The sequence below is a fragment of the Lygodium microphyllum genome, chromosome 22 (genome assembly GCF_053477565.2).
Source record: "Lygodium microphyllum isolate KBCC chromosome 22, Lygodium_microphyllum_v1.1.10, whole genome shotgun sequence".
Classification (NCBI taxonomy): domain Eukaryota; kingdom Viridiplantae; phylum Streptophyta; class Polypodiopsida; order Schizaeales; family Lygodiaceae; genus Lygodium; species Lygodium microphyllum.
The window spans coordinates 77,739,098-77,757,117 of record NC_141156.1 but is presented as its reverse complement, the minus strand read 5'-3'; the positions used below and the strand labels follow the sequence as shown (position 1 = coordinate 77,757,117).

The 18,020-nt window shown below is 42.1% G+C and overlaps 1 protein-coding gene across 5 annotated transcripts in view; it reads left to right on the top strand.

The window, feature by feature from the left end:
* Window positions 1–1,542: 1,542 nt before the first annotated feature.
* The window catches only part of LOC148017313 (histone-lysine N-methyltransferase SUVR4-like), a 76,977-nt gene continuing 60,499 nt past the window's right edge, over window positions 1,543–18,020 (top strand). The window contains exons 1-6 of one of the 5 annotated variants that reach the window (XM_087663062.1): window positions 1,543–1,818; window positions 2,079–2,222; window positions 2,582–2,665; window positions 2,745–2,891; window positions 2,951–3,094; window positions 3,201–3,432. In XM_087663062.1, coding sequence (XP_087519188.1) covers window positions 2,121–2,222; window positions 2,582–2,665; window positions 2,745–2,891; window positions 2,951–3,094; window positions 3,201–3,432 — 709 coding nt within the window. In that variant the 5' untranslated portion in view covers window positions 1,543–1,818; window positions 2,079–2,120. Of the gene's footprint in view, window positions 1,819–2,078; window positions 2,223–2,581; window positions 2,666–2,744; window positions 2,892–2,950; window positions 3,095–3,197; window positions 3,433–18,020 lie in introns of those variants that run through there. The other 4 variants (XM_087663061.1, XM_087663064.1, XM_087663063.1 and 1 more) reach the window with 4 other exon arrangements.

The window sequence follows — 18,020 nt, the reverse complement described above, 5'->3', positions numbered from 1 at the left end:
ATTGCATGTACATGTACATACATATACATATGTATATGTGTGTGTGTGTCCTCATACCATTTATATGAATGGCCTGCGCAGGGGGGGGTTGAGGTCCCCCTTGCTCTCTCACACTCTCACTTTGTGTGGTCGTTTAGTAGGTTTGCTCTCTCTCTCTCTCTCTCTCTCTCTCTCTCTCTCTCTCTCTCTCTCTCTCTCTCTCGACCTGGGCGGTGAAGGGAAGGGACGGAAGGCATCAACAACTAGAGTAGGGTATGGGCACTAGGGAGAAGGGGCGTCATCATGTGACCATGGGCACATATATGGTGGGCAACACAAACATATAGGGAGCACAAGCAAGGTGGTCATGAGTAAATTGATGGTGAGTAGTTTTGCGAGGAACACAGGGGTGGGAATGACAACAAGTAGTGATAGTGCAGCTTGTGAACTCTCTCTCCCCCCTCTCTATCTTTCTCTTGCAACTTCACGGTAGCCAAGCAAAGCAAAGTGGAGGGGAGTGGAAGTGGAGCCTGAACCCCCCCCGTGTGTGTGTAATTGCAACATCCATCTCTCACTCAGTGTTCACCAAGGTGCAGGATCTCTCTCTCTCTCTCTCTTATGGACACGATATGAACTCTCTCTCTCTCTTTCTCTCATTCGAGCTCGAATTCTAGGGTTGAGTAGGGTGCAACATCCATAGGTGGCTGGCACAGAAGCCAAGTAGGTGCATAGTCGATAGGCATGATGCAACAACACTACATGGTGACATGGCACAAGCTCGAAGTGTAGCCATAGGTGGGTGGCATGCAGTAGACACATGGCTTGATGACTTTGTGTGGAGAGAGAGAGAGAGAGAGAGAGAGAGAGAGAGAGAGAGAGAGAGAGAGAGAGAGAGAGAGAGAGAGAGAGAGAGAGAGAGAGAGGAAACGAATTTGACGTGCGAAGTTGAGGAAAGTGAAATACAATGTGTGGGGGAAGAAGTGAAAGGAGAATGAGAAAAGTGAAATATAGTGTGGGAGGAAGAAGTGAGGGAACTTCACTTCTCTATTGATGTCACTTCTCGGCATATCGTTCCGTGCAAGGAACACTTCTTCATGTATCTGTAAAAGCTCGTAGGAACAAGATGATTGGCTATTTAGAGTAATAAAGGAGAAATTTTTTAGAAGCTAAAAATTCTAAATAGTTATCCATAGAGATTCAATGGGTAGTAGGTTGCATGAAGATGCACCACATTGCACAAAATATAATAAGGGCCACTAGCTACTAATAGATACACACTGCATTATACGCCATCTCTTGATTGCGAAAGCATAAATCTTGTTGTAAGTGAGCTAGCATTAAGAATTGATTACATGAAAAATCAAGGTTTCATATTATGTGAATTGGCTAAATCTACAATTTTTGACATTTTTAGAGATAAGGTTTTTAAAATTAAACATCTAGTGTGTTAAAATGTGACCCAAAAGCTTGCAAAATCTAAGGAGATTACCAAGGTCGAAGGTGCTGGTATGGGGTGGTGACCATATTTTGGGGGGGAGTGAAAATGCTCCCTTTCATGATGAGAATCAGTCCAGAATCATTCACACACGATACTAGTCTAGAGGGTACACACATACACACAATCTCTCTCTCTCTCTCTCTCTCTGTGTTTAGATGGAAAGTTCCTATCAATCACTCGCTAATGAAAAATTAAGGAATAACAGCAGTGTGCATGGTCACTTCTGCGTTCAGACGGAGCTGCACATGCGCAGCTATGAAGGGCTTGTAGCGCAGGCAGACGCTTCTGTCCGACACAGAAAATACTAATCGAACGAACTAATTCTGTTCGCTCGCAACAAGGTATCCCTTCTTCCCTTTCTTCTGTTGATCGTTTTATGGCTTATATTGCGGCTCGGTTATATTGCTTGCTTGTTCTGTACCTAATGGCTCAAATAGGTTGGCATGCTTTATATACGTGAAGAAGAAGGGGGAGAAAAGCTCTCGAAGCTTTCTTTGTTTTGTAATGCATGTCATACCAGCTTCTTCTGTTAGCTCAAGCTATTGGTTTACCTGATTTGGTAGCTGCGTATCTTAGATTTCGTGCCTGTGATCGTTTTCAGGGACTCAATCCAGCGCTTTTGATTGCCTTCCCTGTATCGAGGATGGCCGATGACAAGGAGAGATTCCGGCGCGCTTTAGACTTCATGAAGATGCTTGGCATTTCACACACAGTTGTTGCTCCCATTCTACGACGGCTGATCAAGGTTTTCATTACCTTTTTTTTCAATTATTCCATAAAACCGGAACAGAAATGACATCAAGCGACAAGGCACGCAGTTTTGATACGAATTCTTTGCATTGGATGTTCTTCTTTTTCTTAAAAAACAAATGTGGGCACCTCTAATCCCTTTCATGTCCAGCTCGCTAGTCAGAAACAATGTAGCCATACATTATGGTAATTCTACAAATTTAACTATCGTCAACCTAATGCTATGCCTCGTACAAAATCATATCCAGACACATTCACGCCTCCTCATGATAGGCTAGCCTCTTCACACGTGATATTGTGCACGTTTTTAGGCTGAATATTTGTGTTGAATAATCTAGCACATTCTAATGGCAGCTTTATGATAACGAGTGGAGCCTGATTGAGGAGGAGAACTACAGAGCCTTGGCAGATAGCTACTTTGAACATATGGAAAACAAGGTACAGGATTGTTACAACAAATTTGGGATGTTTAACTTGGACTTGTGAATGTGCCCTGTAACTCAGTAAACTGCTATAGGAAGCTAAAACAAGTCAAAGGGTGACGAGGAACATGTCACGAAGAGCCACTTCTACTGCTGAACAAACAGAACAGAGAGCAGGCAAAGCTGAATGCAAAGAGGAAGAACACAGAGAGAGACAAATTGAACACAAAGAAGACAGAAAGGTATGAGCTCAAAGAATAAAATCCAAATGGCTAACTTGTGTACAATCCGCATTATTTAGATCATCTATTTGAAGCAGAATGAGCAAGTTGCAGATGCTGATTGCACGTCTGCAATGGAGAGAAAGCTTGACACTATGAAGTACGAAAAAGAATTTCCAGCAGGCATGGAAATTGATCATATAATGGAATCCGGTTCTTCGCAGGTGAGCACGTTGTGTATTTATTTGCTTTGTGTTTTGGATCCAAGACACACCAGCATCTTGACGTGCATAATTACTGGATGACAATTATGTATGTTTGATATAGCAGGAGGCGGTGACAACAAGCAATGGCTTTTCTGGTGCCCTTTGCTTTAACACCCAAGTTGAGTGCGTAAGGTATGAAGAAAAGAGATCAACAGTGTCAAGGCAGATTGCAAAGAAAAGGCAGACGAGTGCATCACCAATTAGAGCGAGATCCGAGCGTTCATTTGCGTCAAGCTCAATTTCAGTGAAAGAAGAACCTGTAGAAATGGCATCTCAGGTGCTGAAAGGACAATCTGGTAATCTGGGCTCTATTTTGTAGTTGGAAGTATTTTATTTATACATTACAGATTACATTCTGGATATAGAGCATTTTTGAACGGATATGTGACTGCTGAACAGGCTGTTAACATATCAGTTTAGGTTGATCTGGGGGTTATAGCAAGATGCATGGTGCCAAGAGTAACTTGATAAAAGAGCACATTTTCTTAGTGCTTACTTTCACAAGACAAACTGTTAGTTTAGTTCAAATTTCTGAAGCAATCTGATGTGTTTGAAACGATTGCCTTTCCACAAGGTGCCATGGCGGTGCATTCGTTGCAGTTCGAGCCATGTCTGAATTGCTAACTTGGTCACTAGTTGTGAGGGTGTCATTCCATCCAGTATTTGTCTGGATTTTCTTCCTTTTTGGCATTATCTGAGGTTGTGGAGTTACTGACTTACATATATTGTCTAAATTTGTGGCGTTACTGTACTACTTTCATATAGTATAAGTTTGTGGCATTACTGTACTACTTCTCATGACATTAAACTCAAATTAATCACCTTGGACAACTTGTATGCCTGTAATGTTCTGTGGCCTGTCCACCATGTTGTGAATTCCTCCTTTCTTGTTTTACTTTTGTTAGTATTGTGTGCTCCATCTCTTAACGAGACCTTATGAACTATGTCTATTCGGATTGTTATCTCAGCCCTTGTTTGCTGTTAGCTTCATCTTCCTTCTCTTGTGTTCAAAGCTGTCACACTTTTATGGACTTCATTGTGTTGTGAATCCTAATGCTCATCAATCCTGGTTAAACAGGCATACGCTTATTTGTGAAAGTGTTGTGTGCTCTTTAAGGAGACTTTGGATACTTATTTGATGTTCTAATCTGGAAAGAGAGCTCTCAAATTAAGGTTAATTATAGTAAAGAGTTGGTATAGGTTTGTGTAATCTAAAATGAGTCTCATACTTCTAAAATTGACCTTTATTGTCAAGCATCAGGAGGGCAGAAAGTGTACCCTTACTCATAACCAGCCACACCAGTGTGCACAATTTCAGGATCACTATTGTCCGGAAAAACCGAATACACCTATAAATTCACTGATAACCCGCAAATGAAAAGTGAATTCACTTGTTAGCAGCTTAGTCAGCTTATGAATGAGCCTGTGCATGCATCGTGGGCTGGGCACATTATTTGTGCATTTCTTTTCTTGGTGCCTAATTTATTGGCCCTCGATTTGGGCCGATTGGGCATTATTGAGCTGGTTGACTTGACTAGTCTATTCATTTATTGCTGGCCAAGTTTTTGCTGGTTATGGCCTCTTTATAGGGTGGTTGCTCTTCTCCTTTGGTTCTTCATCACTTGTGTAAGTTTTGTTGCATAGAGGGAGCAAGTGCCAATGCCCACACAGTGAGTGACTCACAGTTATACGCGATTTCCTAATGTCTTGGTATATAGATTCCATTTCGTGAGCATAGATATGCTTAGGTTTGCACTGAGAAAACACACAAAGTACCACCACTATTGTTGAAACACAAAAGACTTAGATAGTGACGTGCAAAACTCAAGCCTTGAATGTAAAACCCAAAATGCAAAGTGCAAAACACACAAACACAAAAAGAGAAGAGAGAGAACTTTGAAGTGAATGAATGAATCTGTACATGAAGGAAAGAATGTACAAGATACTTAAGGGTAGAGCTGTCCAATAGTTGGTGGCTCTCGTGGGAGAAGGTTGAGGGAGGTGTCGATGTGTATCGTTCGTTGGAGATGGATCCTGAGTGTAGTAACCTATAGTCAGAGCAGAGGCTGATGAAGAAAAGAGATTAAAACACAAAAATGACTTGATTTAGAGGATGGAATTTGATCATTGGCAGGAGTTGCCCCTTGATTTGCTTGGGCAATTGGCCTTTGCCCCTCCTTGGGAAATGAAATTTGCCCCGAATTCAAATGTTGGCTGGTCCCTCACTTGAATCTTGTTGAGAATAATTCTTAGCCTTGAAAATTCAGGTCTTGAGGCTTCAATCTCCTGGCATGCTTCCTGAGGTTGCTGTCAAACCCTAATTTCTGTTGTAAATTAGGGTTTACAATAGAGAAAAATCAATTTCTCAGCCTCTAGGGACTAGAGTGCCGAGATCTTCGAAGTAAGGCTGGGAAATGGTTGGAGAATGAGAGAGAATGCTGAATAGAGAGAAAATCAGGCTTCCATTGGAAGAAAATAGAAGAAGTCAGCTGTTGCCCTATCTAGGCAACCATGAAAGTTGTCTCCGTTGATGGAACACAGTGAAGATGATGTTTGTTTGGCTGAAACAACCTCAAAGTGCTGTTAGCTACTGTTGTAGTCTCTTCAGGGCATGTCACCAGCTCTTGGAGGATTCAAGAATGAAGTAAATTGAGGATCCTTTGCCAATTCAGTAAAGAGATTTGCTGCTGTTCTCATCCGATCTTTGAACCTATCATCAAATTCTTTACCCTCTTGCTGGTCATTAGCATCTTGAGGTATGGAAGTCCCTGCATTTGGGTCAGCTCCTACATTTTCAGTTTGCTGTCCATGATGAGAACCTTGTCCAAGATCATGCATTGCGTTTCCCCCTTCACTATGTGAATGACCAAGTTGAGATGCATCATCACTAATCGATCTTGTACCACCGTGTGAAGACATACTTGCTGTAATCAACATCTGAGCACATTTTCAGCAATAATGCAAAGCTTCTGACTTGCAATCAGGTGCCCTGGGCCCACCCTTTCAAAGAATTTGATGGGATCCCAGCAATGGGATTGAAAAACCGGGCTTCCTTTTGTGGAGGGCATCAAGTACAATTAAATATCAAATCCCTAATGTCACCAACTAACACTTATGGCTAATAAAAATGTCTGAGGCCAATTTTTGGCACCAGATACCACCTAGTATGTGTGTAACATTACTTAAGACAACTTTTGCCTTTGACATCCATTAATTTCCTCAGGTCCTTGGCTCGTAAATATGGAATAATCTCACTTGCACTTCACATGTGCAATACATATTTAAACATTTGATTAATAATTAATATAAGTAGAGCAAGCAAAATTTCACATCCTTGCGGTAGTCACATTAGTGATTATTTTGTCATTTTGTGCTGGCCCACCAGTAGTAAATATTGATTGACTAGCATTAAATACTACCGATGTGATGCATTATTTTGCATTCTTTTTTGCCTATTTATTCAGGTTCTTGCTCCACACTCCATTAATCACCTGGGATTCTGTTAGAGAGAGGGAGCCAGTGCTGGTGCCTATGCAACACTGTCTCATGTTCGGTATGTGGATTCCATTTACTCGGATTCTTTTTTGCTTATTTATTTAGGTTCTTGCTCCACACCATTAATTGCCTGAGATTCTGTCAGAGAGAGGGAGGGAGTGCTAGTGCCTACGCAACAGTGTCTCATGTTTGGTATGTGGATTCCATTTTCCGAGCATTCTTTTGAGTTCTCTTCTTTGCAGTGTTCTTTTGTGTTTTTTCTTTTTGTCTTGTGTTCAGTAGTTTATTTTAGCATTTATTTATGCTTCCATTGCTACATCCACTTGTGACACATCCTTCACCATGGTTCTTGGCACCACATAAAGGCCGATATTAGATTTCTCTTTCTTCTTTGACATTGATATCCATGGTTAAGAGGGGATCCTACCCTTTGTCAATACCTCTAGGTTTTGGTAGGTCTTTGACACCAAACTCAATTTCCTTGTTGTATGTCCCCTTTGTATTGCACGATTATCATTTTTGTAAAAAGGCACTTGGGCAAGTGAGCAATTTTCCCACGATGGATGCTGTTTAAAGATGCTAATCACTATAAAGTATGCTTTAGCTCAACACCCCCTCTGAGGCCCAAAATTGAGCTTAAAAGGGAAGGCCAACTATGTTTACCCCAAGTTATTCTATCCCAAAGCAGGTAGGGCATTAGACAAAGAGTGCACGTCGGCTCTCTAGTTGCCTACCAAGACTACAAAGGCGATGGTTATTGTACCAAGAGAATCCAAGTAGTCACCATAGAGAGGACATGGCATTGGACAGAGGGTGCTTGTTGGCTGCCCAAATCTCTTGGATGATTGACCTGTGGGTTTTGACCATGAAGTCATCTACCTATTGAGATTAGGATCCTTTTAGCCTACCAAACCCTACAAAGGCAGATGTAACCATATTGTTTTTTTTGGTTGTGGAAAAGTTAATTTTATGGGTGGCAATCAATTAAATAACAGTGACCCAGAAGACGAGTAGGGATAGTACACCCAACACATCACAAAATAATTTTAGCTTACGCATCCACTTGAGAATGTCGATGACGAAGAAAGGTGGTGAAGGATCATGTGAAAAAGGATGATAGCATAATCCGCCAGTGGAAATAGCTTAGGATCCGTCCAGTGGTACTTTGCGCAATGGGATGTATAGTACGCTACATGTTGAAGAATGCTCATGTAGCAGGTGCCACTTGGATAGTGTCCCTCATGGGGAAATTGTTCACTTGCCCAAGTGTCCTAGTACAAAGATGATGAAATCATGTGATGCATATGGGAAGGTACAACATGGGGGAAGGTCGATATCGAAGACAAGTGTCAAAACGTATGGAATATCAAGAAGGGTAGGAACCCACTCTCAACTTGGATATTGATTTCGAAGAAGAAAGAGGAGCTTGAGGATGTTGGTCTTCGTGTGGTGCTGAGAACCATATAGATGAAGATGATGAAGCATCCCTATTGGAAGAGCAAGGATAGAAGTCATTGCCATGATAGCATCAAGATAGATACTGCATGATCCGCCGCAGGAGAGGGGAAGTCTCCATGTGGGTAGAAGAGCAAAAATCCTTGTGGATGGAACCATGAAAGGAACGGTGTACAACTTTTGTCCCAAGCTGAGGAAGGAGTGGTGCAAACCTACGGTTCTACAGTCAAATACAAAACCCTGCAAAAGATATCAAAATCTGCAAGCATAGTAGTGAGTAGTGAGATGCTCCAAAAAACAAAAATAAAGTAAAGCTACGTGCAATGCAATGAGTATGTAAGTATGCAATGAAAGTCTAAAAAGGGAAACGCTTAAGTGAGTGGCCACTATCATGTATGTCAAGGTGGGAAAGTGGTCCTAAGTGCTGCTGATGCACTAGGAATGGATGTGTAAAGTGCAATAGGTGAGCGACTAGCAGACCAATTAGCTAATCCTTTAGGAGTAGTAAAGGATATAGGTTGCTAAGGGTGTTTGTGTGCCACATGTTTAGTAGTCATCGGGATAGATGGAGCAGATGATGCAACAGCGGGTGGTGTAGCACGAGTGGATTGGCTAGCTGGAGTGGAGTCAATCGTAGCGGTTTGCTATGGTTTTCTAGGTGGAAGACCTTGGGTCTTGGTACGATACTCCTTGTCCACATGGTTGACCTCTGACAATGTATTCAAAATCTATTTTTCTTAGGAATTTGTTACCAAAGGGGTTGTGTTTCTTTGGTTCCATTAGAGGAAGGGGTGCCAACCTTGTTTTAGATTGGCTTTGTATCTTGCGAGCTCTTGCCATTGTTGGTTTTTCGTTTCAAAGAAGAGGCAACCGACCCTCGCCTCTCTAAATGGATGTGTGTGAAGGACTTCTTATGGACTTGATCGTGTAGCCTTGTGTAATGCAAGAATTGGCACTCAAACTCGTAGAAGGTCAGCAATCTAGATAGTGAGGTAAGGAGTTGGATAAAATGGAAGTATTTGTTGGGCAACTTGTTCAAGAAGAACGTGATTTGATCGTCGTTTGAGTTTGGGGAGTTAATAGTGGCAAACTCAATAAGTAACCTTCAATATTCAGCCAACTTGACTTTTAGATCATCCCCTTCCTTGAGGGAAAACTCTTGAAGCTCAAAATTGAGATTGATACATCGAGTGTGATCTCGGGTTGCATAGTAGTCAATGCGATGACTCCAATGCTCACATGCGAGGGGAAATTGCTGCAATTGAGAGTGGAATTTAGGAAGCAACCTGTACATTAACTCAACATTGGTTGTGGCATTGTGGGCTCTCCATTGATAGATGTGATCAAGGCGAGCTAATCGAGGGTTTATAGGTACCAACGACGAGGTCCCAAAGACCCTGAGATTCAAGCACTTGTTGCATGAAGTTCGACTAAGTGGTGAAATTGGACCCATTAAAATGAGTCTTATGAGTGAAGGCTTCTTGGCTGTTGTGACGAGTGGTAGTGCTAGAAGATAGAGAAGGTGTGTAATAGGGGTAGGGTGGATAAGGTAGGGGAGTGGAGTACAGTTGGAAAGGGATCCCAGAGGGCCCAACATGCATACGAGTAGTGTGTGCAGTGGTCGCAAATGTGGAAATGGGTATATTGGGTATGGGCGTAGTAACTGCATGAGAAGCCTTGGGTGGTGGGATAGGGACATTGGGAGTAGAGGATTGAAATCCCTATGTTGGAGTGACCCAAGGGATGCGGGATGATAGTCCATAAGTAGAGGATGGATATCCTTACATCTGAAAGGTCATGTGGGGGAGTGTGAGTGTCCGGGGGTAGTGAGAGGGATGCCCATCATAGTTGTCCCAGTGTGTAATGATGTGGTAAAGTGGGGGTTTGTGGAAAGGTAGATGGTGGGATGTGGAATGAGAAAGTGCTAGGAGCCGAGATGGAAAATCCAAGCCCCTAGTGTGCTTTGAGTGGAACTGGAGTGTAATCCAAGATTTTGGAATGAAGATGTGAGTAGATTAGAATGTGGAGAAGATAGTGGTGGGATGGGAGGGAGTTGAGAAGTGAGGCCTCGGGTGCTTGCTTCGAGAGCCTCCTCTATTAAAGTTAACATACTGAAAATCATTTGAATCCTGCACAACAAAAGAAGAAACATGAGAGGGTTTTGGCTCATACAACTCAAAAGGGTTATACGAGCCTGACAGAAGGCTTGGCCAAGATGAAGGAGATGGATCGCCAAACGCGTCGAATGTCCTGGTCCCTCTAAGATCAGGTAGGTGGCCAGTCTCACCAATCGGTCCAAACGGAGTAGTAGCACTCATTGGAGGGGTGTAAACCTGATTGTATGTGATGCGCAAGTACTCCTCAAACTCTTCATTTGTAAGATGACCAAAATGAGAAGGTGGTGGTAAAGGTGTGGCCTCCTTGAGACCATAGTGCCTTCTCAAAGCCTCCAGTGTCTACCTCCTTCTTGAGACCATAGTGCCTTCTCAAAGCCTCCAATGATGGAGAAGCCTAATAGGGCATCATAGGATTCCTAGAAGAAGGTGCCTAAGACATTATGAGTCCGAATCGAGTTGTGTGTGAGTCTTGCACAAAGACTATCCTCCACAATTACTGCATGATACTCTTTAGAAGAGCTCCGGCTCTGATACCATGTGAAGAAATGCTAGGGTTTGCACTGAGGAAACACAACATATATGACCACGATTGAAACACAAAAATTTAGATAGTGACAAGCAAAACTCAAACCGTAAATGCGAAATGCAAATTGCAAATGCAAAACGTGAAACTCAAACACATAGATAACACAGAGAAAACACTCTAAAGTGAATGAATGCTGTAAATGAATGTAAGAGTGTACAAAATGCCCGAGGGTAGAGCAATGGAGTCTTGGAGAGTGATGTCCATCGGAGACGGATCCCAAGTGATGTGATTACCAATTAGAGTGTGTAAGACGAGAAAAAACACCAAACATTGATCACCAAGTAGTCAAAAGATAGAGCTCATAGCAGGGATGATGCTTGGAGTAGTAGGTGGCAGTAGGATGTTGCAAATACAGCTGTAGGATGGCCGCTGATAGGTAGAAGATGGTCGCATGCAGGTAGATGAAGGTCACCAGCTATCGCTTGGGGGAGAACAAGCCCAATGCAGATTGCAAGGTTGACACTTGATGACGGAGGGCAGCCACCTGTTGCTTTGCTGATAGAGAGTCCCAACGCAAGGAGGAGGAGGAGGTAGTTTGTGGGTTGGTGATGGCAGATGGACCAAACACAACAAAGGAGTGAGAACTTGCACCAATGGGATGATACTAAATGGTGGATAGCTTGCCTATTTAAAGATGTTGAAGGGTGTCCAAAAAATTTGGGTTTTGGGGGACCACTGAAACTCTCTCAAACCATGTACTAGTTTTGTGCTTTTCATTAAAGTGTGTTTTGGCTGTTTAAAGATGCTAATCAGCTGTAAAGTGTGTTTTAGCTCAACCAGGCACACAATGCAAGTGGCATCTTGTTGCATGTGCATTCTCATTATGTAGCATTTGTATGTGCATCTCATTGTGCAAAGCACCCTTGAGCGGCACCCTTGAGCAGCACCCTTGAGTGGATTTTGACCTGTCTTGATTGGCGATTCTATAACCACCCCACTTTCATACTCCTTCACCCCTTTATTTTGTCCTCGACACCCTTGATGGGCAGTTGGGATAGTCTTTTGTTTTGTGGTGTTGGATCTAACGATCCCTTTTATTTTTCCCCCATAGGCATAGTTACTTCCAAAAAGAAAAAGAAGTTCAAAGTGATTCCATCGCCTTTGGAGGTCTTGATAGGCCATTTAGTAGTTGACAAGCATCCTTTATCCGATGCTTGTGCCTCTCTGGGGCGACCCTTTGGGATTTTGAGGTGAAATAACCATCACCTTTGTAGTCTTAGTGGGCCAGTATAGGTAGCCATGTTGAGCTAAAAATTCATTAGCTTATTTACAACAGCCCCAAAAAGTGCTTAATTAATGAATTAAATTTCTTTATTAAAAGGAAATGCATTCCTAGAGAGTGTCCATGTCCCATAAGCACAAACCCTATTAAGAAGGACGCAAACTTTCTATAAATAGGCATGCTGTCCTCCATCCAGCCTCAAAACTCTTTTTTTTGCATCTTGCAGGTGCCTTCTCATTGCTGTCCACACCCTTTATGTGAAGGCTATCTTAGCCGGAGCTGCTGCCCACTGCTATCTATCATCTTTGCTGCTGTTGCTGCATCCACACTGTTTGTTGTTGCTACACAGCCTGTCAGCAGCCTGCCACATCAGCCCTAAGTTTGCGTTTGCTGTTCTTTGCGTTCGCTTGATCTACCATGTCATCAAAATCTACATTTTGCAGCCGATTGCATATGTTAGCTGCCACATCACAACCTTGATCTGGGTTTGCAGATTTTGCACACTCTACTGCCCACTTGTCTCACTGGCCTTCACAGGCTGCATTTGTTGCTCCCAAACACGTTCAGAGATTGCCTGCTGCATCTCGGGATCCATTAGAGTATGATAGACTCTTCTAGTCATAGTCTTTGCCCCGGTCCTTGAGACACGGAAGTACGGGGGTTAGTTCTCACCTTGCATAGTGGGTTTGATGCATTGAGCATTGTACTCATTTGTTCGTTATTCAGTTTCATTTTTCTCCTATGTTCACTGTCTTTGCATTAATCCTAATTGTGTTTCTTTATCAGTCTGCACGTTTATCGTGCGATTGTATTTTGTATTTTGTAGACGAACATTTCTTTACAGGCCTACATGCACCCTTTGTTCAATACCCTAGCTGCTTTGGGGTGGGATGCCTTGAGGTGTTATGGGTTGAGTTATGCTTGCAGTCCTGTTCTAGTTTTCTAGTTTTGGGCTTGAGAGGGGTATTGAGCTTAAAAAGATGCATTACAAATTAAAGGGCCCCAAAACTCATAAAACAACCCCAAAATTCAAAGATTACCAAAGTTTTTTTGTCCCATAAGCCAAACACCCAATCTTTGGGATAATCCTTATCTATAAATAGAAGGCTAGCCCCACCAATCAGCTCATCCCTTGGCTTGTAGGTCTTCACTCTTCTTGTAGTTTTCAGCCATCAGCTTCACTTGGAGTGGTTGTCTAGCCTACTTGATTGTTGCCGCACATTTGGTGACTTATCCTCTACTGCAGCCAGCCACTTGTTGCCCTAGATTAGGTTGCATTTGCTGCTCCAGCATTGATGTCATCAGCTAGCACCATTATTACACTCCTGCTGCCTGCATTTTTAGCTTTTGCATGCTGCCTAGCACCAACACACTCTTCTACAGCTGTTGCGTAGCCTCTTGTTGAGGAGTGCGGTAGTTGTTAGCAACCGATGGATCTCTGCTCTTAAAAATCGACACTATTGTGTGGTCACACCAACTTCTTGGAAACCCCTCACACACAACTCTATTGAAGATATTTGACAAGATAGGGGCCAATGCTTAACATGCATGTGCAAAATGTTTTGCCACAAGGCCATCTTGATCATGTGCTCTCCCATTCTTTAACCTTCAAATGGCATACCTCATCATTTTTCCCGTAAAGAATCCACACTGTGTTGGCCTAGAGTTTGATGGACAGGGAATCTGCTCTTGTGATGGAACATCATATAGTGCATTAGCATGTTCATGCCATGCGGTAGGTGATGTCAACTGAATTGGGGGTTGTCTACCATGAAATTTCCTCCATGCCTTCTTGCTGTCCCTGCTAAAAAAGATCTGATATATCTCAGACTCGAGTTTGGCTAGATAATCTCTATTCTTTTTCCACACAAGATGACAGATCACATTTCGTGCATGCTTGTGTGTGCATGTCTCTAATGTAACATCCCTTTGTAGACTGGTCCTAGTCTATTGGCACTCATCATCATACCAAGCATTTTGAGGGGTAGTGTATCTATGTGGTGCAATAAAGCCCATCTTACATGGGAACGCCATTGTAGCTGATGTATGTAAAACTTTCACTAGAGATTTAGTGACATTCTCTAGTGGTTCATACTGGTCTAGCTAGCTTAAGCCATCTTGTACTACATCACCATAGATATGCGGAGTTTGCTCTAGAAACTCAATAGTGCGGTAATGTGTGTACTTGTGTGCATGTTTCCTATATTTGACCACATGCGAGGGTGAATTTTAGGATTGCATGGCCGAGACTAATCAGCTTGTTAGATATCTCAAAATGCTTAATTTTTGGAAATAACACAGGCGAGCCCATTACATAGTCCACAATGCTGGCTCCCTTTTTGTTGTTCCAACAAGTGAAAGCATCCACTCGTGGCCATCTCGATAAGCCATTGAATATAGCTAATTCGTGAGCACTTCCTAATGCTAGCAAATGGGATCCAAGTGCTGTCATCTCCTTATCTTGAGATGTCCTGTCATGCCCTAGTTTGTCCAATGCCAACTCCTTAAACCTCTCATGTTCAGCATCATAAAATGCTGACTGGTCACTTCCTGTTTGAGCATTAAAATCTCCCATTAGTAGTATGTCCCCAATGCTTGCATACCTCATAATGTAGCGGATAATATATACTATCCATTGATGCCATCAAAATCCAATTTTGATAAAGATAAGATAATTAAAATTGTATAGAAATTTAATACAATAAGTTGTTTACTAGTCTCATTGAGGGAAGTATCATCTTGAAAAAGCCATGGAAATTGTTCCAAATATGAAGCATGTTGTCAAGAAGACTCATCCATAGTTTGGCCTCATGTAGTACTTCAAATGGTGATTCCCCTCCAAGGGAAAATGTTGAATAGACAGGTGGGACGTAACATACTGCAACATATAGATCCCTCGGGTGCCCTATCCTTAGCCTTACCCACATATATCTAGTGTGCACATCTTGTGACACCACATGAATCATGTTTTGGAGGCTCTCATGATAAAGAATAGCCACCCCATCTGACCCTTTGGTTCCTCCTGGCCTACAAGGTTGAGGCCTATAAACACTCTCCCATTTGTATCCCACAACATCTAGTAATCTAGAACTTTTACATTGATGTGTCTCTGTATATATCTATGTCTATCCCAAGGAAAGTATCCTCAAAATAACCTGCATCAAGTCTCATTGAACCATTACAATTCTGAATGGACATCCTTAAAAGTCTCATAGGCCGCGTACCGTCATTTTGACCTTTGTTCTGCTATGATTACTCTGCCATCTCTATACATAGCATACTTGCCTTCTTTACGTGCCTCCAACACCATTGGCATGCTAGCCCTTCTATGCTCTTAAGTGGGCGGGTGTAAGATCCCCATTGAGATAAAGCTTTTCGCATTTCAAAGCCTTTCTTTTTGAGAGGAAGGCCCTCTTATTATCCATGTCCTCAAATTTCAGCATGAAGATCCGACCTCTTTTGTCACTTGGATCACCCACCGTCCAAGCATCCATAATGTGTGTCTCATTTGCACCCATCTTAGCACAAAGTGTTTTAGCATCCTCTAGGGGGGTTCCTTTTTCAACCCACCCCACCAAACGAACACATAATGCACGGAGTTCCTTTTTGCTTCCTCTTCTAGTGTTGCATTCATCATTTCTACTTTGTTCTGAGGCTTCTCTTTGTTTCTTTTGACTATCTTAATTCATTATGCATTTTCTTTCATTGTATGCTCGACATTATCCTTGGTTTCTATGTGTGCATTTGTATTAAATTTCAATGCATCCATATCTATTTTCCAAGCATCACTTGTTCAAGTTATCTATCATATCAACTTGCACGTCAGCCTTGATTTCTTTGTATTTTGCATCATCCCAGCCATCAATGCATGATTTCGTGTTTGTATCTATAGCAGCACTTAGTTCCCTTTTGAATGTCTCTTGCAATTTGTCATATATGTCTTTTTACTTTGTATCCATGTCATTCATGACATTTTGTTGCATGCTGGCCCACACCTTGATACATGCTTTCAGTTTTGCATCCATTTTAGCATTTAATTCCTTTCCCCATGTTTAATGCATTGCATTCATGTCACTTGTCACCTTGTCAATCATTGGCATACATATTGCTGCAATCTCATATCTTATGAGGGCTTTCACGTCATCCAAACCGTTTGTTGCAATCAACCTTTGCAACTTTGTCTATCGCTTGGTACTTGTGGGAGTGGCATTGTCACGAGCTCTCCTTTTGTTTTATCTATAGTAAAACTTTTCGTCTTTAATTGGAGTTTTGTACCCCCCTTGTGATGCAGTGCCTTCTACGGTCAACCCTTGTGTGTCAAGTTCAGTCTCATGTCCACTGGTTTCTCTTTCTGTAGTCTCTACCATCTAGCAATTAATACATCCATGCAATGCCAAGCAAGCAGGCTCCTAGTTGTTTGACTGACGAGCAACCTGTTGAGCTAAAAAATGCTTTAGCTTTTACTAAAATAGCCCCAAAACATGCTTAATTAATGAAGAAACCTTGTTTATTTAAAAGAAATGCGATCCTAGAGAGTGTCTGTGTTCCAGAAGCACAAACCCACTTGGGAAGGCCTAAACTTTCTATAAATAAGTATGCTGCCCTCCATTTAGCCCTTAATCTCGTTTTTGCAAGTTTCGGGTGTTTTCAGCTTGCTGCCCACGCCCCTTCCGCGGAGAACATCGCTGTCTCAGCTGTCCCTTGCTATCACCTACAGTCTAGCGCCCGTTTCTAGCCTTCCACCCGTAGTTTGCAGCTGTTTACAGCAGAGCGACTGTTGCTGATCACTCTCCATTCAGGAAATAATCTCGTTTTTGCAGATTTCAGGTATTTCAGCTTGCTGCCCACACTCCAGATGCGGAGGACATCGCGGTCCAAGCTGGCCATTACTGTCTATAACAGTTTGGTACCTATTTCCAATCTATCACACATTGTTTGGAGCTGATTTTAGCATACTAATTGCTATTGCCGGTTTTTCCTGTGTTTTTAGTCTTTCTCTCTCTTGCATTGTCGTTTGCATCAGATCCAGCCTTCCTTGGCTGCGTTTGTTGGTGTTTGACATCCGGAGGTTGCCTTGTTGCGATTCGGGATCCGTTCGGAGTATGACACTCTCTCTAGCTCATTATCCTTGCCTTGATCCTTGAGATATCGGAGTTCGAGGTTGAGTATTCATTCATTGCATAGTGTGTTTATTGCATGAGCATTGTTTATTCAGTAGTCATATCATTTCATTATTCACTGTGTTCATTGTCTCTAAGTCATCGTAACCCTATCTGTGTTCTTTTATCAATCTGCGCTTTGTCGTACGATTGTTATTTGTGTTTCTGTGTTAGGGTATTTCTTTACACAACCCCCTGTTGGGAACAATCTTACTATTGTGTTGGGAACAGACTCATTGTCGATTAGTTAGTATATTGCTCATGGCAGGTATTGGTGTCAGTACATCCTAGTTAGTCAGAGCCGTCACTGTGGCATTAGTACATTAATGTTAGCATTCATGCATCAATACATCAGTTGTGTCGGGCGTCAGGTGTCAATACAGACAGTTGCGTCAAGTGTCAGTACATCAATTGCGCTAGACTGTCGAGTTGGAAGACCATAATAGTTTGAGCAACTTTGAAACATACATATGAGAGAGAGAGAGAGAGAGAGAGAGAGAGAGAGAGAGAGAGAGAGAGAGAGAGAGAGAGATTCGTGGAATGAATTATTAAGTTTTACGAAAGGGCAAAAATGGCCTATGAGGCCATAAGTTAAAACCATTTGTAAAATTATACATATGTCTTGGAAAATGAACAATTAATGTAATAAAGCCTAAATATTGATAGTAAGATCTAGTTGAACTATCATATGTGACAAAGATACTAGTTGTTTAGACTTAGATCAAAATAAAAAATATATGAACTGCTCCTAGGAAGGCCATGAGGATACATATCATCTCAAGAAATCACCATTCACACAAAGTTGGTGATTTTGTTAAACTTGTTCTATTTTTAAGAAGAGTTCTAGACC